General features: G+C 43.2%; 5 protein-coding genes across 5 annotated transcripts; 1 reads left to right on the top strand and 4 right to left on the bottom strand.

The window, feature by feature from the left end:
• Window positions 1-771: 771 nt before the first annotated feature.
• Window positions 772-2,713, bottom strand: LOC136194427 (uncharacterized). The gene is made up of 9 exons (XM_065983547.1): window positions 2,638-2,713; window positions 2,465-2,596; window positions 2,316-2,414; window positions 2,154-2,264; window positions 1,942-2,106; window positions 1,804-1,893; window positions 1,619-1,753; window positions 1,508-1,570; window positions 772-1,452 (listed from the first exon to the last, which is right to left on the bottom strand). Exons 1-9 carry the CDS (start codon window positions 2,689-2,691, stop codon window positions 913-915), a joined length of 1,389 nt encoding a protein of 462 aa, XP_065839619.1. The 5' UTR covers window positions 2,692-2,713; the 3' UTR covers window positions 772-912.
• A 1,284-nt stretch (window positions 2,714-3,997) lies between these two features.
• Window positions 3,998-9,132, top strand: LOC136194838 (ankyrin-2-like). The gene is made up of 15 exons (XM_065984092.1): window positions 3,998-4,009; window positions 4,599-5,271; window positions 5,323-5,583; window positions 5,632-5,682; window positions 5,736-5,872; window positions 5,924-6,126; window positions 6,182-6,302; window positions 6,363-6,512; window positions 6,559-6,751; window positions 6,804-6,890; window positions 6,943-7,651; window positions 7,707-7,802; window positions 7,854-7,961; window positions 8,028-8,152; window positions 8,199-9,132. Exons 1-15 carry the CDS (start codon window positions 3,998-4,000, stop codon window positions 8,999-9,001), a joined length of 3,729 nt encoding a protein of 1,242 aa, XP_065840164.1. The 3' UTR covers window positions 9,002-9,132.
• A 3,300-nt stretch (window positions 9,133-12,432) lies between these two features.
• LOC136194839 (uncharacterized) lies at window positions 12,433-13,791 on the bottom strand. Its single transcript, XM_065984093.1, has 5 exons — window positions 13,494-13,791; window positions 13,356-13,397; window positions 13,259-13,309; window positions 13,097-13,210; window positions 12,433-13,036 (listed from the first exon to the last, which is right to left on the bottom strand). Exons 1-5 carry the CDS (start codon window positions 13,789-13,791, stop codon window positions 12,720-12,722), a joined length of 822 nt encoding a protein of 273 aa, XP_065840165.1. The 3' UTR covers window positions 12,433-12,719.
• A 246-nt stretch (window positions 13,792-14,037) lies between these two features.
• Window positions 14,038-17,976, bottom strand: LOC136194425 (death-associated protein kinase 1-like). The gene is made up of 13 exons (XM_065983543.1): window positions 17,857-17,976; window positions 17,704-17,802; window positions 17,601-17,652; window positions 17,461-17,534; window positions 17,112-17,177; window positions 16,457-17,056; window positions 16,081-16,269; window positions 15,888-16,010; window positions 14,743-15,834; window positions 14,625-14,685; window positions 14,515-14,574; window positions 14,174-14,472; window positions 14,038-14,126 (listed from the first exon to the last, which is right to left on the bottom strand). Exons 2-13 carry the CDS (start codon window positions 17,779-17,781, stop codon window positions 14,112-14,114), a joined length of 2,709 nt encoding a protein of 902 aa, XP_065839615.1. The 5' UTR covers window positions 17,782-17,802; window positions 17,857-17,976; the 3' UTR covers window positions 14,038-14,111.
• LOC136194841 (ankyrin repeat and KH domain-containing protein 1-like) lies at window positions 17,919-19,927 on the bottom strand. The gene is made up of 12 exons (XM_065984094.1): window positions 19,700-19,927; window positions 19,549-19,647; window positions 19,391-19,489; window positions 19,263-19,340; window positions 19,104-19,196; window positions 18,952-19,050; window positions 18,804-18,893; window positions 18,642-18,740; window positions 18,488-18,583; window positions 18,252-18,437; window positions 18,103-18,201; window positions 17,919-17,980 (listed from the first exon to the last, which is right to left on the bottom strand). The coding sequence occupies exons 1-12, from the start codon at window positions 19,925-19,927 to the stop codon at window positions 17,969-17,971; spliced, it is 1,278 nt and encodes a 425-aa protein (XP_065840166.1). The 3' UTR covers window positions 17,919-17,968.
• Between the last annotated feature and the right edge of the window lie 234 nt (window positions 19,928-20,161).

Consider the following 20,161-nt stretch of genomic DNA (forward strand, 5'->3'; position numbering starts at 1 on the left):
CCAATCATCGGCCGCCTCCACTTAACTAATTAAAACATAAATGTCCCGGAGTGCCCTTCACTACATTTCTACCAAAATTTTTTCAAAGCGTCTAACTAACTAGGTAGTTTTTTCCACATGCGCATTAGTTCAACAGCTGAAAGAATTTTCACAGATTACGTTTGTACATAGAGTGGACAATACGTACCTAAGACTAACTATGAACAGAAGCAAGATAGCAAGATAGACTCTGAGCAGGCTTTAGGAAAATACTTAACTCGTGCACTTTTAGAAGGGACTGAAATGCTACGCAGTTTCGATGCTGCACTACTAGACTGTACAACAGGCATGGCCAGGGCTGTTGAGTTGACTGATCTAAATTCTACGAGTAGGGGAGAGGCTCGTGTTTTGTCATTACTAGAGCCTCAAGATATACAAGGTCAGTGCATTTGGCGATTCATTGGTCGGGCCATGGCCCGACCCAACTAGCCACTCCGCCGGGCCTGCAGGCAAGCAACACCTTTTTACCAGAGGCTGCTACTTCTTCGTCGTCCATTTCTCCACCACAAGGCTCGCTTAGATCCTTAGATCTTCCCATTTCGAGCTCGCTCCTGACCAAATCGTCGCAATAAGATCTTTATTTTGATCAAAAAATAATTTTTGATTGATCGCTTTCTATAATGGGCATATAGGGGGCATAATGCCGGGCATAATAGAAGATCGCTCTAAAACGAGCACGTGATCGAATTGCGCTTGCTCGATCTACTGTAGTTCTCCGCAAAGTTTCCCCCCAGAAAGTCCTTGCCTCTACTGTACGTACAGCTAGCCGTCTTCCTCTCGCGCATGCAGCAATTGCTGCAACGCCGGGTACACCGTTTCTAATCTGGATCGTCTCATCTTCGCGAGGACAGTCGACGAATTTCGTCGTCTCGCTCACGAAGCGAGCATCGACGTCAAAAAGAACGGCGCGACACTTCTACACAAGTTCTGCTTCAAGTTCTGTTTCATGTCATCGTCGCGATTGCCTCCCGTTCTCTTGTTGCCAACAACGACGATCGTGATGCCAGAGACGATTGATTTTCTCGCCGACTTCAAAAACGCGAGCCATCTCCTCAGTTCTGCTATCACTTCTTTCATTGCCCGCCTTTTGCCATTTTCGCCGACTATGTCGACGACGCACAAGAAAATGGTCAACGCAAAGCAAAAAAGAACAGCGTGCGCCACGCGGAACGGGTAGTGGCCACCAAAATCCCAGATAGACATCAGTCCTACCCCGTCTACTTGCTTGTTGTGAACATCGACGCCGGCCGTTCGATCCAGCTCGTCTGATTGTCTGTCGTCTGACTGCGATGTGATGCCACACAGAGAATTCGTAAGGGTTGTTTTGCCAGCCATCGGTTCGCCGACGAGACACGTTTGAACGCATTCCGGTTGAACTCGTTCACTGTCAAGCCGGAATGATAACATTTGCGTCTAAACAGACACATTGCTTACATTTGCATCAAAAATCAAAAATAGAAGAGCGTACATATTTGGCTTTCAGAAATATTTGCATTTCGCCTTCAGCTATCTCGTGAGGTTTCATTTTATCCTGATTCAATATATGCGAAGTCGCTTTCAAAGTTTCATGTCAGCTTACATTATTTTCAGTCTCAAGTGATAGATCGATATTCAGCAAATACTGAAGAACAGATATCCTTACTGACCATAAAATAGATATCGAATGGCAACTATAAATATGCGTTCCATATAGATGCAGCAACGAGTTTCCTTTCTGAAGCATTTCAATTACCAAAATGCGCTTAATTTGTGAGGCCAATCTACCTTATCGACAACATGGTAATTAGCACCATGCTGCACAAACCACTGCATATTTTCCAAGCTTGAGCAGCACATGATTGGTGTATACCCCTCCTAAAACTTTCATCAGCAAATAGAAAAAAGATGCGTGCGACGCATCACATCATCTTTTTCCTCCAGATTCGCCTTATGACGCAAAAGATGATTAAGTGACAATGCAGAGCCATACCAGGCAGCCCAGTGAAAAACACAGGGCATTCCAGCAATAAGAAGTCCTTTTGCAACAAAGGAATCAAACACTTTTCTGTTTCTAAAATTTGCAACCGCCTGCAACAAGAAGATCATACAGAGTAAAGAAAAAAATTCTGGAGTACATTTCGCGAAAGACCCCTCAATCCAGAAAATTTGACTTTGAGCTCGGCAATGGCTTTTGCAACACCCAGTTCTTCATTCTCAATCACTTGCCGCAACAAAGCGCTTCCAGTCTAAAACGGCTCTTCATGAAACGAACTTGTGCTTTTACTACTAAACGATACTTTGATATTAATTCTCTGTTGGGCACCCAATTCTAATAACTTTTTTGCAAATTTGAAATTGTTTGAACAACAAGCCAAAGACAAGGGTGCCCATCTGGTCTACACACAAGCCAGGATAAGATAGAGACGCCACACACGGAAAATCCTACCCATCGCCTTTCGTTCACAGCCTCGTCTATCTCTGCGGGAGGTTTTGCTAGCCAGACAAGAAGATAAATTCGATCACTCTCTCCTTTCTGATTTGATTCAGCTAAGGCGTGAAACACGTTCTTTTTGGCACTCTACAAACATTTTAGAATAGAAGTTGAATTCAACTGCTCACATTTGCTTTTGAAAGCTGAAATCCTCTATCACATAGCCACTTAACAACGTCCATTTGTACCCCCGCAACAGCCCAGTGAAATGCTGTTTCTCTATCCTAAAAGAAAACAGAGGACTTGAACTCTTGCATGTGCAGGTTCTCGTTATTTTGTGATAAACCTTCGTTTCATAGTCTGGATTGAACTGTTTTCTTTCCTCGTTTTTCATTATTTTAGAGCAAAGTTTAACCATTTGTAGTCCACCAAAACAAGCGTAGAAAAACAGAGGAGCCTATAATGCAAACCCCGGTGTCAATAAATAAATAAATAAATAATTAATTAATTACACAATCATAACGTAATCCTCTTCTCTCATCCAGTTCATCTCCATTCGTTTCTGAAATTACTCTTTCCGCTATTTGAATGCGCTCATTCGCAAACGCCAATTTTAAAGCTGTCTCTTCTATTTGAACAGAACAATCATCTCTCAAAGTGACATGACAATGTATTACCGGTTTCACAAGTGAAGGCACTGCTCCGTTTTTCAGAAGAAATTCTAAGGCAGATTCATCACCAACAATACAAGCCAGCATCAGAGGTGTAAGGTCCCACTAATTCACTATTTCAAGCAGTTGTGCAAGAAAGACTTGAAGCAATCTCACCTTCACCCCCCCAAAATAACAATGTGATGTGCTGTTCTTAATAAAGCAATTCCGATCATTGATTGTCAGCTCTCGTCTGATCAATTCCTTCAAAATATCAATTTCTCTTTTCAACACTGCAACATGTATCAACGTCCACCGGCGCCCCTACAAATCCCATTCGTAAAACAGTATGCAAAATCTCAATCCTAACCCTAATCCAATCTTCTCCACAAATCAATTCTTTGTCTTCGTACACTCGACTCAAATCGACTTCTCCGCGTGAAAGACTCTCTTTCACATTCCGCAAATCTCCGTTTTCCACGAATCGATAAAGGCGCTCTGCTTCTTCTTCTTCTTCTGCGCTAAGAAACGATCGAAAACAGATACCGGTACTGTAGTTTCGTTCTCGAGAATCGGCCGAAGAACCCTGTACTTACTCCCATTCTTTGTCAAAAGAGAGTCGGCTCAACTCTCCCGAAGCTTCGTCGTTGCCTGTCATGCTCCTTGGTTGCGAGCCCGTAGGCAGGGATATATTATATCATATCCCTGCCGTAGGCACGCCTTCCAGGCTTCTATTCACGTATGTGGACGATAGCCCGGATGTTGATCCGTGTCATCAGATAGCCTCGCGTAGCCAGGCCCTTCTCCCCTCCCGTGTTTATACGGGAGATCAGGGAGAAGGGCCTGGCTACGCGAGGCTAGTCATCAGAGGAGCCTGAGAGAGCCTGAGAGGCCAACGATGGATCATACAGTAGATCATAGATCTATCATATGCACGGCTTGTATATTGTATCTATGCCTACCTATACGGAGATCCTTATAGGTTCGAGTGCGAAGACGTCACTGCACCTTTTAGTAGCCTGTGACCTGACCTGTGACCAGACCTTCTCCCTTGATCCCGTTACACGGGATAAAGGAAGAAGGTCTGGTCGCAGGATAACCTTTTTGTACTTCTCTTGGATGACTCACTTGCTTAAAGACTACTCCGTACAGGAAAGCAACACCTTTTTTACCAGAGGCTGCTACGTTTCCGTCGTCCATTTGTCCACCACAAGGCTCACTTCAAAGTTTGTTGCAATTCTCTCGCGGTATTTCCGTCATTGCTTCCGCCGACAACAGGAAATGGCAGATCTAGCTCTTCCCATTTCGAGCTCGCTCCTGACCAAATCGTCGCAATAAGATCTTTATTTTGATCGGAAATAATTTTTTGATTGATCGCTCTAAAACGAGCACGTGATCGAATTGCGCTTGCTCGATCTACTAAAGTACGTTTAGTAGTGCTCCGCAAAAGGTCGTTTTTCCCCCCAGAAAGTCCTTGCCTCTACTGTACGTACAGCTAGCCGTCTTCTTCCCGCGCACGCAGCAATTGCTGCAACGCCGGGCACACCGTTTCTAATCTGGATCGTCTCATCTCCGCGAGGACAGTCGACGAATTTCGTCGTCTCGCTCGCGAAGCGAACATCGACGTCAAAAAGAGCGGTGTGACACTTCTACACAAGTTCTGCTTGCTGGGTCGCGTCGATCTCGTGGAATATCTTCTCGGAAGAGTGGGCGTGCCCATAACGCAGAATCTCGACACGCGACAAACGCCGCTTCACTGCACGCTCGACTGTTCGAACGACGCCGATCAAGATCAAAAACGATGCCATATACTTCGACTGCTTTTGAATTCGATTCGCGGAGGAGTGAGTCGCTCGGATATCAACGCTCGAGATATCAATGGATGGACTCCATTGATAATGGCCTGTCGAGCGGGATTGGTCGAATGCGCGCGATATTTACTCCAAAGCGGTGCTAATGTGGATATACGGAATAAGGAGGGGTTTGGAGCCATTCACGCCGCTGTCGGACATCCGAATGTTATTGCTGAATTGATTCCGTATTATGACAATGTCAACGTGGCGACTTTTCATCACGAAACGCCGCTTTTGCTTGCGGTTAAACAGGGCGACTTTAATACCGCTAAGCATTTGGTTCACTCTGGAGCGAACGTCAATAAAGAAGATGTGTTTGGTATATAGGATTAATAAATATTTGACATTTTTAAATATTTGGTTACTTTAGGTGTTTTTCCGCTGCTTGCTGCCGCTCGGTTGAGAGATACGAATATTCTTCAAATTTTGATTGATAGTCGCGCGAATATTGATGCCCAAGAGCCGAAAGAGGGGCAAACGGCTTTGCACGAAATAGCCAAAGTCGGCTCCATTGCCCCGGCTCTGGTTCTCATCAAGGGAGGAGCGAGACACGATACGAAGAACGAGGAAGGAAAGACGGCCTATGAGTGTGCCTTAGCTCACTCCGTAGAACTAGCAAAAGCAATGCGAGGTAATATATAATCTATATAATATGTGTATTGATTTTATTGTTTTTTAGCTGCGTTTCAAGAACGTGGGATATTCTTGCCTAGTGAAGATACTCTAAAATGTACTATAAAGTAAATGAGATTTAATTAATTTATTGAGTATTTTTATATGTAGCTGTGAAGGAGGCATTTGTTCTCTGCGCATCCGGTTCGCCGGATCAACTTGTTGCTCATCTAAAGGAGAACAATGTTGGTGTCAATGTCGATTTGAAAAGAAGAACGCTAGTGCATTGTGCAGTCGAAAACTTCCGGGTATGATTAGTAATATTTATTATATATAAATAAGAATTTATATTCTTGTAGCTTGACGTTCTTCACGTTCTTTCTCAGTTGGGCGCCGACATAGGCGCAATCAACGACGTGAGAAACACGTCCCTTCACTTGGCCTGTCGCGCGTCGCAGGACCACGAGAAGTCCTTTAGAATTCTACAGTATCTTCTTACGCACAAAATACCGATTAATTCGCAAAACGAAGCGGGCGAAACGCCGCTTTTTTTAGCCGCAAAGTAAGAGAAAACCGCGAGCGTTTTTACACTCGAAAGAACGTCTATTAAATAATAGCGACGGCTTGGCTCGTCACGTGGATTTATTGCTACGTTCAGGAGCTTCTCCTGATATAAGGAATTGTAAAGGAGGTCTTCCTCTTCACGCGTCCTGCACTGGTCCAACTTGTTCAGTCGAAGTAAATCTAATACTGCAGTAGGAATATATAGGTGATTAATTATTTAATTAATTTTTTAAGTGTGCTGAACTGGTGCTATGGTCTAGTCCGAGAAGTGTGAATCGTATGAATGATAAGGGGTGGACTGCTCTCATGTGTGCAGTCAAATCCAATGCTGTAGACATTGCTAGGTTACTTGTAGCTAAAAAGGCCGATGTCAACGTTCAACCAGTAAATAATTAAACCCGGACGTTGAGAAATGATTTAGTTTTCGTAGAAATCGGGGCGAGAGGATACGGCTCTGTTTTTGGCTGCCGAAGCAAAATCGTACGACTTGTGCCAACTTTTGGTAGAACACGGTGCCAAAATTAATGTCACGGTTGGACGACGAAAATTCAGTCCCTTCCACTGCGTGGCAATGAGTTCTGATCAAGATCCAGTCTCAAAAGACATTTGCCGACTCTTTGCGAGTACAGAGACAATAATAAATATGACGTCATTTTATTTATTTAACAATATTAGGACACGGCGGCGACTTGAAGAAAAAGGATCTCCACGGTAATTCCGTTCTAAGTTTAGTCGAAAAAGCGCTCAGAGAAAAACTAAAAGGTAACAAATTATTTGAAATAGGCGTTTTCTTTCGTTCATTGAAGAATTTTAGTTTGTGCTGAAGAAGGTCCACTTCCAAAAGAGCGCGGCGCAACTCGGAGTCCAGCAACGAGTGAAACTGAGGCGATTTTGCCTCACGATTACGACGACCCGCTTTCGATTCAAAACAAGAGAATTTCTTTTGGAAGAACGACTTCAGATCCAAGCAATAGCAGAGCATTTGAACAACTCAGTCCTTCTTCGGCTTTTTACGTGACGGCGGCGGCGGATGGTCGACGAGATTCGACTGACGGTGGCGGCGCAAATTCCGCGGAGGAAAGTTTAAAGGATTTTGTAATTGACGTTGGAGAATATAGCCAAGTGTATCCTACAGCTCAACAGCTGCAGATCCATCCAGAGAATGCAGAGAAATCTCATCTAGTAAATGAAAGGATGGATCGCATTGCTCTATCCGACCCCACTGAAACCGAATCACGCTCTCCTAAAGCGTTATTACCACGCAGTCAATTTTACAAACGTCCCAACGATTTATATCATCTTTCGGCGGTCGAGATTCCCAAGCAAAAGCCTTTATCTCGCTTGGAAAAGTTGAAGAATGATAATTGTCTGCTTGAGAAATGTTGCGCGGAATTGCAGGATCAACTGCAGAAAGTTCAGGCCGACAAAGATGAAGATCGCCGGCGCTGCACACGTTTGGAACAGCAACTTTTTGACAAAAGCCAAACAATGGCAGAAGTAACAAAGAGCCACGAAAGGCAAAGGTGACGTTTTATTTATGTGCACTTTAGTGTCATGGACGATCTGCAATTTGTTTAGAGAAAATCTGGAAAAGTTTTGCCAGGTCTTGAAGCAACAAGTTTACGAGAAAAATGAAGAAATCGGTCAAATTACGAAAGAGTACGAAGAGCAGAGGTAGTTTTTTTATGTTGTGCCCATGACTATATCATTGACAGTTCCCCTCAGAAAAGAACTGGAGCGTCGACTTCAAGACCAAGAAGACTCGAGTCGTAGTTTGGAGTTGCAATATTCTGAGGAAATTGCTAAGCTCACAGAAATCTGCGTTAAACAAAGGTGACGCCTTCTATAACGTGTTCAAGTCTAAATTATAATTATATAATTATACATATACATATACAGAGAAGAAATAGATCGCACTGAAAGAGAGAGAAGCTCGGTGTCTCAAAAGTCAATAGAGGAGCTTACCATCGATCCCGAAGCTGTTGAATTGTCAACTACCAAGCTTGGTTCTGGTGCATACGGAGGTAGTAAATTATAATGTTTGGCGCTTGTTTGAGTTCTCATATTTAGGTGTTTGGATAGGACGCTTCAAAATGCGGGTCGCTGTTAAGAAATTTCATGACTTGATTACGACTCCTAGGACAAGGCCCCAATTTGAACGAGAAGTACTAGTCTGCAGTAGACTGCGTCATCCCAACATCGTCTCGATTTTCGGAGCAGTTATAGCTGAAGATTGCCCATTTCAGATTGTCATGGAGCTGCTAGAAGGCTCTGTCGTTGAAGTGATAGACGCTGCACACAAGTGTAAGCTATATCTTTCAGAGTATGAGCAGCTATTCATTGCAACGAAAATTGCAAGCGCCATATCATATTTGCACCAGCTTCGTCCTAAACCCTATCTCCACTGCGACATTCGCTCGTCCAACGTAATGGTAGCTAACGACATGGACGTGAAAGTTGGTGATCTGGGAGCAGCGCACGTGTTAGAAAGTTCGTTGTCCATTGGTCCGCTGAGCCCACCATACCTCGCGCCAGAACGAATGCAGTATACAGACGGAACGCCGGGTGCTCGAAGTTCGCTGCAAAGCGACGTTTATAGTCTTGGCGTTACCTTTGTTGAAATATTTACTGGAAGAGGACCGATTGCGGAGGAAAGAGCGGAGCAGGTAGAGTTAGTGAAAAGCGAAGATGTTAGAGGCATTTGTTCAGCGATGGTGGACGAACGTCCGCAACGTCGCCCGTCTGCTCTAGAAAGCTTTCAGCTGCTTACCAGTAAGCTGTTGTCAAATCGGCACAAGGTAAAGCGTCGTGTCAAAAGCAACTTTGGACATGATGGAAGGCACTCTGTCTCCCTTTCGGCCGCCTTTTATTAGTAATATTCGTATACTTTAAAGTTTTTTACGTGTATTTCGTTTGTACTTCATCTTTTATTTCTTTCTGTTTTTACCTTTTTTATGGTGGACTGTCGTTAGTGAATATTCACATTGTCATGGCGCTGCTAGAAGGCTCTGTCGTGGAATTGGTAGACGCTGCGCGCAAGTGTAAGCTCTACCTAGCTGCAAACACCGCTTCGTCCCTCTAAACCGTATCTTCAATGCTATACATTATCTGGTCCAACGTAATGGTAGCAAAAGACGCGAACTTGAAAGTTGGGGATTGGAGCACGCGCAAGCGCTAGAAAATTAGTTGCTAATTTGGTTCATATCAGAACAAGGTACAGAGAAAAGGATCATGTGAAAAGAATACTAAATATTAACTGATTGACGGCAGTAAACTTCCATTTCGCCCACCTTTTCATTAGAATTTACTTTTTGTCTCGGTACTCAGCTGATTACCGAGATATAGTTCAAGGAAAACTCTCTTCGTCTTAAAGCATAACGTGTCTATTGCACTAGAGAACACGCGGTCCTGCAATAGGAGCTGTATTCGGCAGAAGTGGCGTCCAGAAACGCTCACGGAGAGAGCAAGCGCTTGATCGCTGCGAGAGAGAACTAAGCAGAGGTAACACTGCAAGTGCTATCTTGGGCTTACTGACGTTGCATCTTAGGTAGAAGATGCGGTAATAGCATCGATCCAATGCAGGAATTAAAATATATCTATAATTCAAATCTAGGCGATTGACCTCAGTTGCTCCTCCTCCTCCTCCAAGATAGTGTGAATTGGCCTTGATGTCAAACTGTTTGCTAGTCTAATGATGTCCCTAATATGGCGAAATACGGCAGGAATACGACGAAGATTTATTGAACCAGGACGCCGCCTGAACTAAAGTTTATCTTATTCATCGACTTCGATGTGGTAGACAGAGCCATGAGCCTTTTCCTTCGTCGAGTCGAAATAAGAAACGCCAGCTTCTTTGTTGCAACCAGAGAAGTGGCTAGAATTGCTGGATCCTTTACACAGTGATCGACATGATTCAAAAGTCATGAACGTGACAGAGGAATACTGCTACATGTCTTTCGCAGATTGCAATCATTTGTACGTAGATGAAGAAGCACTTGGCAGCAAAAAAAGCGGAGACGTAGAGTAGCACAGATGTAGAGTGCTCAAGTCACGCAGGTGGCGTAGCACACCACACAAATAACCGTGCCTTTTTCAGTTTAATAAACCTAATAAACTTGTACTAAACCTAAATGACGGATTACTAAATTTGCGTTGAGTGACACCTACATTACATAAAATCCATTAGCCTAACCTAAAATCCTAAACTAAAACCTATACTACACTTAAAAGACGGATTAGCAAATGTATTTGATATAGAATGACACCTAAATTACCTCAGAATCCATTACCCTAGATAATTATGCCTATATTCTAATCAATCTAAATTACATAGAAAATCCATTGAAATGGTCTAACCGGGGTGGCGGCTGCCAGCTAAGTACGTTGGGGGCGGGAACAACAAGCCTAACTATTTTTTCCGGACATCCGCCCTACCCTACTGGCAGCTGCCCTAAATCCTAATGCAACGCACCGCGGTACCGTAGTTGCAGCGCGAGCACGAATGCAGAAATTGGTGGACACTACAGTACAGCTTTTTGTTGTCCCCACTATGCTCCCTGCCGCGTACATAAGGAGACCCCATTAGCAATTTACAGAGAGGTTTTTTTGAAAGCAGAGAGCTTCATGCCGTCGTTCCATTGCCTCACGCTTACGAGCCCCCACCCGCCCCTTAATCGTTTACATTCAATTGGAAATCGGTCTATGACTCGGGAACAGAAGCAATGGACAAAACATGCAATCCACCAGATATGCAGCACGCGACAGAGGAGCACCCAACCTCCTAAGTGCACGTCCTACACCCAACCGTGGAGGAGCCAAAGGAATGCGGTGCAAACCTGCCGGTCTTCTCTTCATCTGGCGGGAAATCTTTGCTATCTCCTCCCCCCGGCTTTATTACATGAAGACATCACATGGCGACATCTTCCGGTCACATCAAGTGTTGACACTAATAAGAAACGCGATCCGAGTGACATTGACAGATGACAAAATCGTAGGCGTCGCTTACGTTTTTTCGCAGCCGCATCCACGAATGGCCGCGTCTCGAACCGCTTCGATCCGCTTCGATCCGCTTCGAGGAGCTTCGTCGCTTTTCTAAGAAAAGATCGAAAAAAGCGTATAATGAGCGTCGTAGCGCCGAAGGGGAGGGGGGGATCGAAGGCACTTACCGGCGAGCGGAGACGCCGTACGATCCTTTAGTAGCTTCTCATGAAAACGCATCATCGCGCCTATATATATAGCACTGCGCGATCTAGAGAACATTCGATCGTGTAGACTTCGTTCGTTGGCGGAAGAAGAGCGGGAACTTACCGATACGATGGCCACGTGGCGCTGCTGTCTTCACGCGTCGATCGAGGCGCAATCCTTCGCGAAGGATCGCGGGCCTCCTGCGAAAATTAGGCGCGATAACATTTTTGGTAGAAATACGGCGTTTTTTAGCTTTTACCGCTGTCTTCGGAGTCCCTCGCCTTCGTTTTTCGGTCCACCGCGAGGCGGTACGTGCGCCTTCTCGGCCGCCTCGGACGCGAAGATAAACGTGTCGTGGCCGCCTGCGGTTGGAGTGGCAAACATAGATCCACTCTCAACGAAGTACGGGCCGAGAATGAGCCAAAAGAGAGGTCGAATGCGTGCGCTGTAACGCGCGTAGTCTAGGCCTATCACGTGAGTCAATCTTACGACTTTCCGTTCTCTCGCTTCGAAACGAACGTCGCCTGGTTCGAATATCCAATCGAATCGGGTGCTCAGATGCAATGATGTGAGAGCCAACCATAAAAAAAAAAAAATTAGATTATGTTTGAAAGTATAACACAGAACGATTCTATCTCGCGAAAAATTCGTGCAATGCTCAAACACGTCAATGTGCGACGAATCTGCAGAAGTGAATAACGAGCCAGTATTTATTGATATAGGAATTTGGAATATTAAAAATTTTCAAATACTTTTCAGACCGATATATCTCAGCTTTGTCTGAGAGTAGCGGTGTTTCACTTGTGGCAGATTATTACGTGGTGTATAGTACATCATACGAAGTACCTGTGCTATGCTATATGCTATCTAATTAATATCGTAAGAGTTTGATTTTATCAGCGCAACAGCACATAAAGTGACTTTTGCTTCAAAGCAGGCCAACTCCTTTCCTTTGCTGATGTCTGGAAAACGGTACAGTACCCTCATCACATCGACAAGGAAATCTATGCAAATTGTATTTATTATTATAAAAACGCAATTGGATTGATAACGTTTACATTATATCTCAACGCCACCAGAACAGACTAACAGACTATGTTTTGCCTTTTCATTCAATTGCTCCATTGGTGAGACGGTGACCGTGGAGAAATTTGAGAAGCAATCGAGTGAAGGTATTTCTTAATCAAGTATATAAAAACATGTATCTGGCCTTTAGAGTGTGAGGCGGGCTGTGCGTCTGCGTGTGTTAAACCGTTCGCCTGCCTATACGAAATGAAGGGATCTCATACTGACTTTTAAGTACATGTATAGTGCTCGCACATTTCTTTCCTTGACTGTCTACTAAACCGCTCACGTTTGAGTTTTAAATTTCTGGTCTGTCTTGACCCCCTAACATCGTTGAATGACTTATACTGCTAAAGCCTTTTCAAGGTCTTTCCCTATTCCAACATTGTAGCAAGCATCTATGAGCAGTTGACGAGTCATTTCACTGTCTCCTTCTTTTCGCTGAAAGGCAGACAGTACTCTTTCCAGCCGTTCCTTTGAGTTGGGTGTTCGAGTCTGTATCGGCTTAGGTCCCTCTAGTCCTCTATCTGGTCCTCCTGCACTAAAAGAAAATCCAAGTTGAATTGAGATTTGTAGCCACTTTTTCTCTCCGATACTCAGAATAGCTTCGAGCAAGACGTTCATAGAGACATCAGCACCTGTTGGTCTTGATGCAGCAACTAGAGCAGAATATTTGAGCAAAGCATGAGAAACAACTGCCATACTTATTTCCCACTCACCAGGTTTCATTCGAATGAAAATAGAAACGCCTGAAGTGCTGACGATAACTAAAAGAATACCACACAATGCAAAAGGATGACTGCGCCAAAACTGAATTAGGAAGTTTCGAGCCTCTATGAGATAGCAGTAGACACAACGTTTCTTCATAATGTTATTTATACCAATGGGTTTCTCAGGTACACTATGTTTGGCCTCTTCCTCATCACTGCGTCCTAACAAAGAGCGTACAAAAACACCAACTTCGCAATCAACGCATACCGCAATCACGTTCTCCTTTGGCCCCGGGCCGCCTACGAGCGCCTGCACAACATGCAAAACGAAAAAGGCACTAGCTATGGCACGCCAAAACGTAACGTCAGATAAGCACTCTAATATTTTTGCATCGTAAAATCCCACCTGATAGGAGAAGAAGACGGAGATCTTCACCTTGCTCTATCTCTTGAAGAGCGTCGACGAAAGTGTCGAAGTACGCGTCAGGACGCTTCCTCAGAGTCTCAAAAAGACGTTTAGCTGCCTCCGTTTTGCCCTCTTTGTTCACAGCCCGACCGATTTCTTCGCATTGACTCGCTGACACGCACTTCTTCTCCACCAATTTCTCTAGAATCGTCGAGTCGGGGCCCAAGAGGTTTGAGACATAGGTTATAGCGGCCGATAGCACTGGCGTTAGTCTCTCGGCCCACTTTCGATCTCCCATGGGAAAGGAAGGTGCATAGTCTATGAGTCCCGTATGATATCACTCCTTCCTGAAACTCGTGCCTAAGTGATTCTAGAGAAAATCCGTGAGTTGCTGAAGGGAGTCATAGACGTCTGCATGCATGAATATTTTGTCTGTACACTATTTAAATGAGTATCAATGAAAAGCAAAGGAAGATTCATGCCGCCTATACGTATAAAAAACGTGGATCAAGACAGAGCCCGCTGTGGCTTATCTACGGTAAGTCAATGCGCAAAACTGCGTTTTAGATGCCAGCTAGTGCGATACTGTACTAGATAAAATTAAAGGTGAGTAAGTAGTCATTTAGTTTGGCCCTAAAACCAATAACAAGAATAGATAAACAATAAAAAAAGAAACTTACCGAAAAAATTGAGGCTATCGTTTCAGTTGAGCAGCCAACGTTCTTCATGGCAGTAATAAAATGCCTGCGAGTAGCTCTCTTGCCGAACTTGTTTGCCCACGCGTCTAGCATATCCAGGGCACGGTCTTGATCGTTTCTTTTCTCTTCAAACGCATGCAGTTGATAAAACTGGAAAGGTTCCGGACCTAAAATTTTTCCAATACGTCTCCAGACTGGTTGAATGCGTTCAGCTGCTCTGAATTGTTCAAGTGCGGTTGGCGGATTATCAAGGTAAATCTCATCAAATAGACAGGAGATTTCTGCAAAGAGTGTCAGAAAGAATCGATTAATTGATGGAATACCTTCGTCATTCCGTTCGGAAAGTGAAGAACAAAGTTGAGTTGCTTGTTCACAACGACGCCCTACCATGAAAATCAATAGCTACATTATAACTTTTCAAAAATCCGCTGACTTTTAATTGCCGAAAGAGATCTAGTTCGAATAAAAGAAAGATCTTCTTTTGCCTCGACATTCTGCCAGAAAAGTAGAATATTAAAGAGGATTTAGTAAGTATACGTCTATTTTGTTACCTCGTCAGCAGAAAGTTCAATCGCACCATCTCCACTCAAAAGAGCTAGCAAGAGCGGTAGACGTGATCTTCTTGCAGCATCTCCAAAGCACTGCGCTGTGGCAATGAGATTTTCACTCCAAGTAGAAATCAGCTCGGCCGCTGTCTTGCATTCCACCTGGTCTGCTTCAGACAAGCCCGGCAAATGACCCTTTAAAACGTCTCTTCCCGCATCGTCTTTATCCAAGCACGTTATTATAGCGCAGCGTGTCTTGTAGGACAATAAGTCGATGTGATTGTCACGAAGAGCAAGAAGATCTTTTAGGCTGTCTTTGATCATTCCCTTGCTGACTGAAGCGCTTGACTTTGCTGAAATCTCTATCTTCGCATCCACAGTTGCTTCTTTGTAAGCCAGAGGAAACTCTTTCAGCTGCTTTAGTTCTGTAGAGCTAATGTACCAGAGAAGACTATCTGTCCCTGGACTCCTCTTTCGAAGAACTTCTTCGCCAGTTATCATTAGATTATTAAGAAGTTTAACGCATTCTCGCTCGGAATGAACCGGTCCACGCACTATAAAATCCAAAGCCTTATCCACCTCTTGCAATGTTATCATTCCTTCCACTGAAACACCGTCTATTGTATCCCTGATCATCAGCCCTCCTTGCCAAACTACCGGCTCTAAGCCATGAAAAGAAGGAACATTGTGTACGTGACACTGAAGAAACGGCATCGTTCCGGGAGTTATTATATCTGTCTCTTTAGCTCGTCGCACTCGTCGCCCAACGTAAACGGTCATCTCAGAATTTTCGCACCACACTTCAGATTGACGTTTCTCTTCTACAAGAGCTGGAAACCGATAAGTGTTTCGCATACCGGGAAGCGGATAGCAAATTTCCAAATGACACAAGAGCCAGATTGTTTCATCAATATTTTCCCACTTTTGCTCATTGAAGGCTTCGAGTGCACTCTGAATGTCTTCTTTGGTTGTTGTGCCGGGTGGACGGCAGCAAAGAGAAACCGGAAAATCTGAATTCAAAGGACACAACAGGGGACCAATGATATTTTGACATAGCCAAGTTGGATCCAAAATGATTTTGTTTTGAATGACAAAAATCTAAAAAAATCAGTGATACCAACACGTAAGCAATGATTAAAACTGCTGATGACCTCGCCGATTCCTTGCAGAAATTCAACAAGCAATTTTTGAACTTCAACCGTAAGACCAGGATAAAGACAATCTGCCATAACCTTCTCAAAAACGCTCGACTCCATAAAATGTATGACTTCTTCCTATAAGCAGAACGATCGTACGATAGTGTCCAGAGATGTAGCTACGTATATTTAATTAATGTTCGCTTACCCTTTTGGTTTCAGGGTGGTTCTTTATGACAGACAGAGTTCTCTGGCGTACTTCTTCATTTAGGTAATTGATAGTAAAAAAAGAAAGCAGCTTGTGGAAAAACAGCTGGCCTTTCCTGAAAGGATCTCTCAGTGTAGGTAAAAAAGATGCAGTTGCCGCCTCAACAATGATCGGGACTTCTTTACCAGCCTGAGTTAAAGCAGAGACAAGTAAGTAGAAAATGCAAATTCGTAAAGAGCTATTTGCAGTACTGCACGGCTATGAGGCGTTCTACTGCTTTTAACGGACTAATTTTGCACGAATTTTTGTCAATGTGCGTAGCGTTATCTCGATGACACTACTGTATTTAATTCGAAGCTTTTTTAAAATTGATTACCTTTAGGGTGAGCGCTTTGACGTCTTTAATAGCTTCCCTGAGAAGATCCAAATCGGTCGATTTTCGATCATGGCAATTCAAAACAAAGTGTTTCTCGTAGAAGTTGAACCAACGGCCAAAGTTTTGCCTTACGTAGGCAAAAACCTGTCGTAGTTTAATTTCTCCAATTTTCTCAGAGGGAAGGAGATCTTTCTTGCTTCCTACAACCAGAAAGTTAGCCTTTTCATTTAAAACAACGCTGCATTTCACGAAAGAACAGAAAAAATGGCTCCAAGTCTTTAGCTCATTCTCGCTTTCTGTCAAATCGACAACGAGCAGAAAAGCTGTCGTAGACTCGGAGAAAAAGAGCCCGTGCGTTTTATGAAAAAACGGCTGCCCTGCAAAATCGCAAAAAACCACATCGCCGGCCGATTTGATATTTGCAGTTGATAAATCCATGCTGGCAGTTCGCTTATCGTCACCCCCATCTTTCCAGTGAATGTTTTTTAAAGTTTTTATGAGGGTTGTTTTACCAGCTCCAGCTTTTCCAATTATGCATATCTTGATTTTCGTTTGCTTGGTCGTGCCTTGCGAATAAAGTTTATTATATCGATGATTAGTCTACAATGAAAAGCATGTGCCATGAATCGTAAAAAAACCTAACTAAAGAACGAACCCATTCTTTGAATAAAATGGTTCTCACTTCTGACAAGCAAAAAGTCTCGTGAGGAAGTAGACCATCCTAAATAAAGACGCAGTATAAATACCTTGGATTACATTATTCTATGCGTGTTTACGACGAATAATTTATTCTAAAAGTGTAGCTAGCCATAATAGACTTTCCAAAGTAAATTAGCAAGAAAACGCTTCACACGTAAACGTTTCTAACAATGCATAATGACAATTTAAAGTGCGCCATAATTTCACTGTTCAGACAAAAAGCTTAAAAAAAGTGTGTTATACAAGTTAACTCTAAACCTTGCTTAGTTAATTTAATTTCTTTCTCTAGTGCTACAAACGCTTACCTCTCCGGAACGGTCAATGAGAGTTGGCTCCTTCAAGAGAATTACTTTCACAAGATCAAACCACAAGAAGAAATCTGATACATTTAATTATATGTTATGTTATCAATAATTTAAGTAACGAAATAAATCATATACAGTACCAGAAATTCTTTGACTGTATATTGCAAGGAAGTGCAATACTGAATTTCCTTTCTGAAGACGACAAAAGCGTCGAAAACAGTAAGATCTCAACTACTAGCATACCTCGTCTGTCTTATTAACGTCTGCTCCCGCTTCGACTAGTAGAGTCGCAATTACCAAGTGACCACCCAAACACGCCATCAACAAAGCGGTTAACCCTTCCTAAAGTTATCAATCCAAATAGCATTCAGATAGAAGTATCCTATTACTACAAACCAAGTTAGTCTTATTCAAATCTGCTTTAGCGTCAATCAGCAGATTAACAATCTCTAAGTGACCTTTTCTAGATGCTTCGTGCAAAGCCGTGCGGCCTTTCTAAATGTTTCAATTAGAAACAAGCCTAAAAAAAGGGAATGCCGTTTGTAGTATACTCAATACAGCGTTTAATGACCTCAAATTTTGCTACGCTCCGCTGCATGCATTTTTGAAGCGCGAATTCGTCTATACACATGCAAAACCTACCAGGTTTGTCTTGTTGACATTTGCTCCAGCCCTAATTAATATTTTAGAAATTTCCACGTCACTAATTTCACAGGCAGCCTGCAAAGCCGTTCTGCCATCCTGAAATTTTCGCTTAATTAATACAACGCGTCTCAAAGAACTGCTGTCACCTCATCAGTCTTATTAACATCTACTCCAGAGTAGATCAATAATTCAGCAATTTTTAAGTAGCCCTTTTTACACGCTGAAAACAAAGCCTGTCGTTCGTTATTAACTTTTGCTCCAGCGTCTATTAAAAGTTTAGCAACATCCGAATAACCATTACGACATGCTCCCTCCAAAGCCGTGCTTCTACCCTAAAGGTTCCAAGTAGGAATGAAAATGGATTATAAAGTATTAAAATAACATTAGCTTCATTAACGTGTGCTCCAGCCTTGATAAGAAGTTTAGCAATTTCTACGTCACCATTTGCACACGCTCCATACAGAGCCGAAAGCGAAAACTGAAAATCCAAAATAGAAAACAATAACTGGCAATAGAAACTAACTCGCTATACACACCTTTTCGGCCTTATTGACGTCTGCTCCAGCATCAATTAGTAGTTTTGCAATTCCTAAGTCGCCTTTCCAACACGCTTTTCGCAAAGTTTCGTGCACATTCTAAAAGATTCATTAGCAAAAATGAGTAAAAGCCAGTTTCATAAAACTAAAAAACGATGCAACCTTATCGACATCTGCACCAGCGCAGACAAGTAGTTTAGCACTTTGCACGTGACCGTTTTCACAAGCCGCAAGCAATGGTCCCTGGCCAACCTAAAGATCGAAAGATCAAAATAACTGTTCTCCTAAACTTAAAAACACTGTTATCTACTTTGTCCGTTTTATTGACATTTGCTCCGGCGTCTATCAAAAGTTGAGCAACATCCAAGCGGCCATGGCAGCATGCTTCCTGCAACGGCGTGCGTCCAAGCTAAAGATTCTATTTAGAAAGCAGCACATGTCTGACAAAGTACTGAAAACCACATTCGCTCGCATTCCGGCCTTGAAAAAGAATCTAGGAAGTCTATCAACTATTGCATGACAATTTTCACACGCTCTATGGAAAGCTTGCGAAAGCTAAAGTTGAAATTTATGAAACAAGCACAGACACACGTCTATAGAGCAACTGACTGCTATACACACCTTTCCAGCGTTGTCAAACAGGGTAGCAACATCACTGTGACAGTTGCGACAGGCTCCTTGCAAAGCCGTGAAGCCGTCCTAAAGCAACTGAGTAATAAAAAAAAAAAGGAGTTATAAAGTACAAAAACCATATTAGTTTTATTGACGTCAGCTCCAGCGTTGATTAAGAGCTTTGCAAACTCCAAATGACCGTTTTCACACGCTATATACAAAGCCGTAGGCAAGAACTAAAAATTCCAATTAGAATGAAAAAATAGGTCGCATAAAGTGTCTCGCCCCTACCGACCTCGCCTGTCTTATTGACGTCTGCTCCAGCGTCGATGGAATGTTTAGCAACAGCAAATTGACCATTGACACATGCTTTCTGCAAAGCCGTTAGTCCATTCTAATAGTTCCAATTAAAACATAAAAACCAGTCCCAATATATATCGTAAAACCTTATTCGTTTCATTGACGTCTGCTCCTGCGTTGATCAAGAACTCAGCAATATTCATGCGATGATTTGCCCATACTTCCTCCAAAGGCGTGAGCCCATCCGTACTTGTCCACTCTCCGTCGAGCTTTGCTCCTTTCCTAGCGCATTCTTTCACTCTTTCTAGATTCCCTGCTTGTACTGCGCTAAACAGCGCATCTCGCAAGCATTTTTTGTTTGCTAATTCTTCCATTGGCGTCGAATCAGTGAAAGACTATTGCAATTCGGGAAAGTGACGTTCAAAACACTCTAGCACTTTTCTCGCGCTAGCTTCTTTCGCAGGCAACAGAAATCCAGGCGAAACGTTCTCAAACGATCGCTCACGTGACTGTGTTCTTCTGAACCCCAACAACCTGCAGCATTAGAAGAAACGGAAGAGTAAATTAGATGTGCAGACGCTACGATTCCAAACAAAATAGACGTTCTA

This window comes from Oscarella lobularis, chromosome 13 (assembly GCF_947507565.1).
Source record: "Oscarella lobularis chromosome 13, ooOscLobu1.1, whole genome shotgun sequence".
Lineage (NCBI taxonomy): Eukaryota > Metazoa > Porifera > Homoscleromorpha > Homosclerophorida > Oscarellidae > Oscarella > Oscarella lobularis.

What these genes read in the sequence shown, in the direction of transcription:
- LOC136194425 (XM_065983543.1), bottom strand. Translation starts at nt 17,781, where the DNA reads ATGGCGTGTTTGGGTGGTCACTTGGTAATTGCGACTCTACTAGTCGAA. An exon ending in TCATTGACCGTTCCGGAGAG is followed by an intron (nt 17,178 to 17,460) that starts GTAAGCGTTTGT and finishes GTCTTTATTTAG; the next exon opens with GATGGTCTACTTCCTCACGA. An exon ending in TCAAAGCGCTCACCCTAAAG is followed by an intron (nt 16,270 to 16,456) that starts GTAATCAATTTT and finishes GCTTTAACTCAG; the next exon opens with GCTGGTAAAGAAGTCCCGAT.
- LOC136194427 (XM_065983547.1), bottom strand. Translation starts at nt 2,691, where the DNA reads ATGGACGTTGTTAAGTGGCTATGTGATAGAGGATTTCAGCTTTCAAAA. An exon ending in ATTACCATGTTGTCGATAAG is followed by an intron (nt 1,754 to 1,803) that starts GTAGATTGGCCT and finishes GAAATGCTTCAG; the next exon opens with AAAGGAAACTCGTTGCTGCA. An exon ending in CACTTGAGACTGAAAATAAT is followed by an intron (nt 1,571 to 1,618) that starts GTAAGCTGACAT and finishes ATATTGAATCAG; the next exon opens with GATAAAATGAAACCTCACGA.
- LOC136194838 (XM_065984092.1), top strand. An exon ending in CCGCTTTTTTTAGCCGCAAA is followed by an intron (nt 6,127 to 6,181) that starts GTAAGAGAAAAC and finishes ATTAAATAATAG; the next exon opens with CGACGGCTTGGCTCGTCACG. An exon ending in GCTCAGAGAAAAACTAAAAG is followed by an intron (nt 6,891 to 6,942) that starts GTAACAAATTAT and finishes GAAGAATTTTAG; the next exon opens with TTTGTGCTGAAGAAGGTCCA.
- LOC136194839 (XM_065984093.1), bottom strand. Translation starts at nt 13,791, where the DNA reads ATGGGAGATCGAAAGTGGGCCGAGAGACTAACGCCAGTGCTATCGGCC. An exon ending in CCGTCTTCTTCTCCTATCAG is followed by an intron (nt 13,398 to 13,493) that starts GTGGGATTTTAC and finishes CATGTTGTGCAG; the next exon opens with GCGCTCGTAGGCGGCCCGGG. An exon ending in CAAAGGAGAACGTGATTGCG is followed by an intron (nt 13,310 to 13,355) that starts GTATGCGTTGAT and finishes GCTCTTTGTTAG; the next exon opens with GACGCAGTGATGAGGAAGAG.
- LOC136194841 (XM_065984094.1), bottom strand. Translation starts at nt 19,927, where the DNA reads ATGGAAGAATTAGCAAACAAAAAATGCTTGCGAGATGCGCTGTTTAGC. An exon ending in ACGTCAATAAAACTAATATG is followed by an intron (nt 19,341 to 19,390) that starts GTTTTTGTACTT and finishes CAGTTGCTTTAG; the next exon opens with GACGGCTTCACGGCTTTGCA. An exon ending in CTGGTGCAGATGTCGATAAG is followed by an intron (nt 18,741 to 18,803) that starts GTTGCATCGTTT and finishes TGAATCTTTTAG; the next exon opens with AATGTGCACGAAACTTTGCG.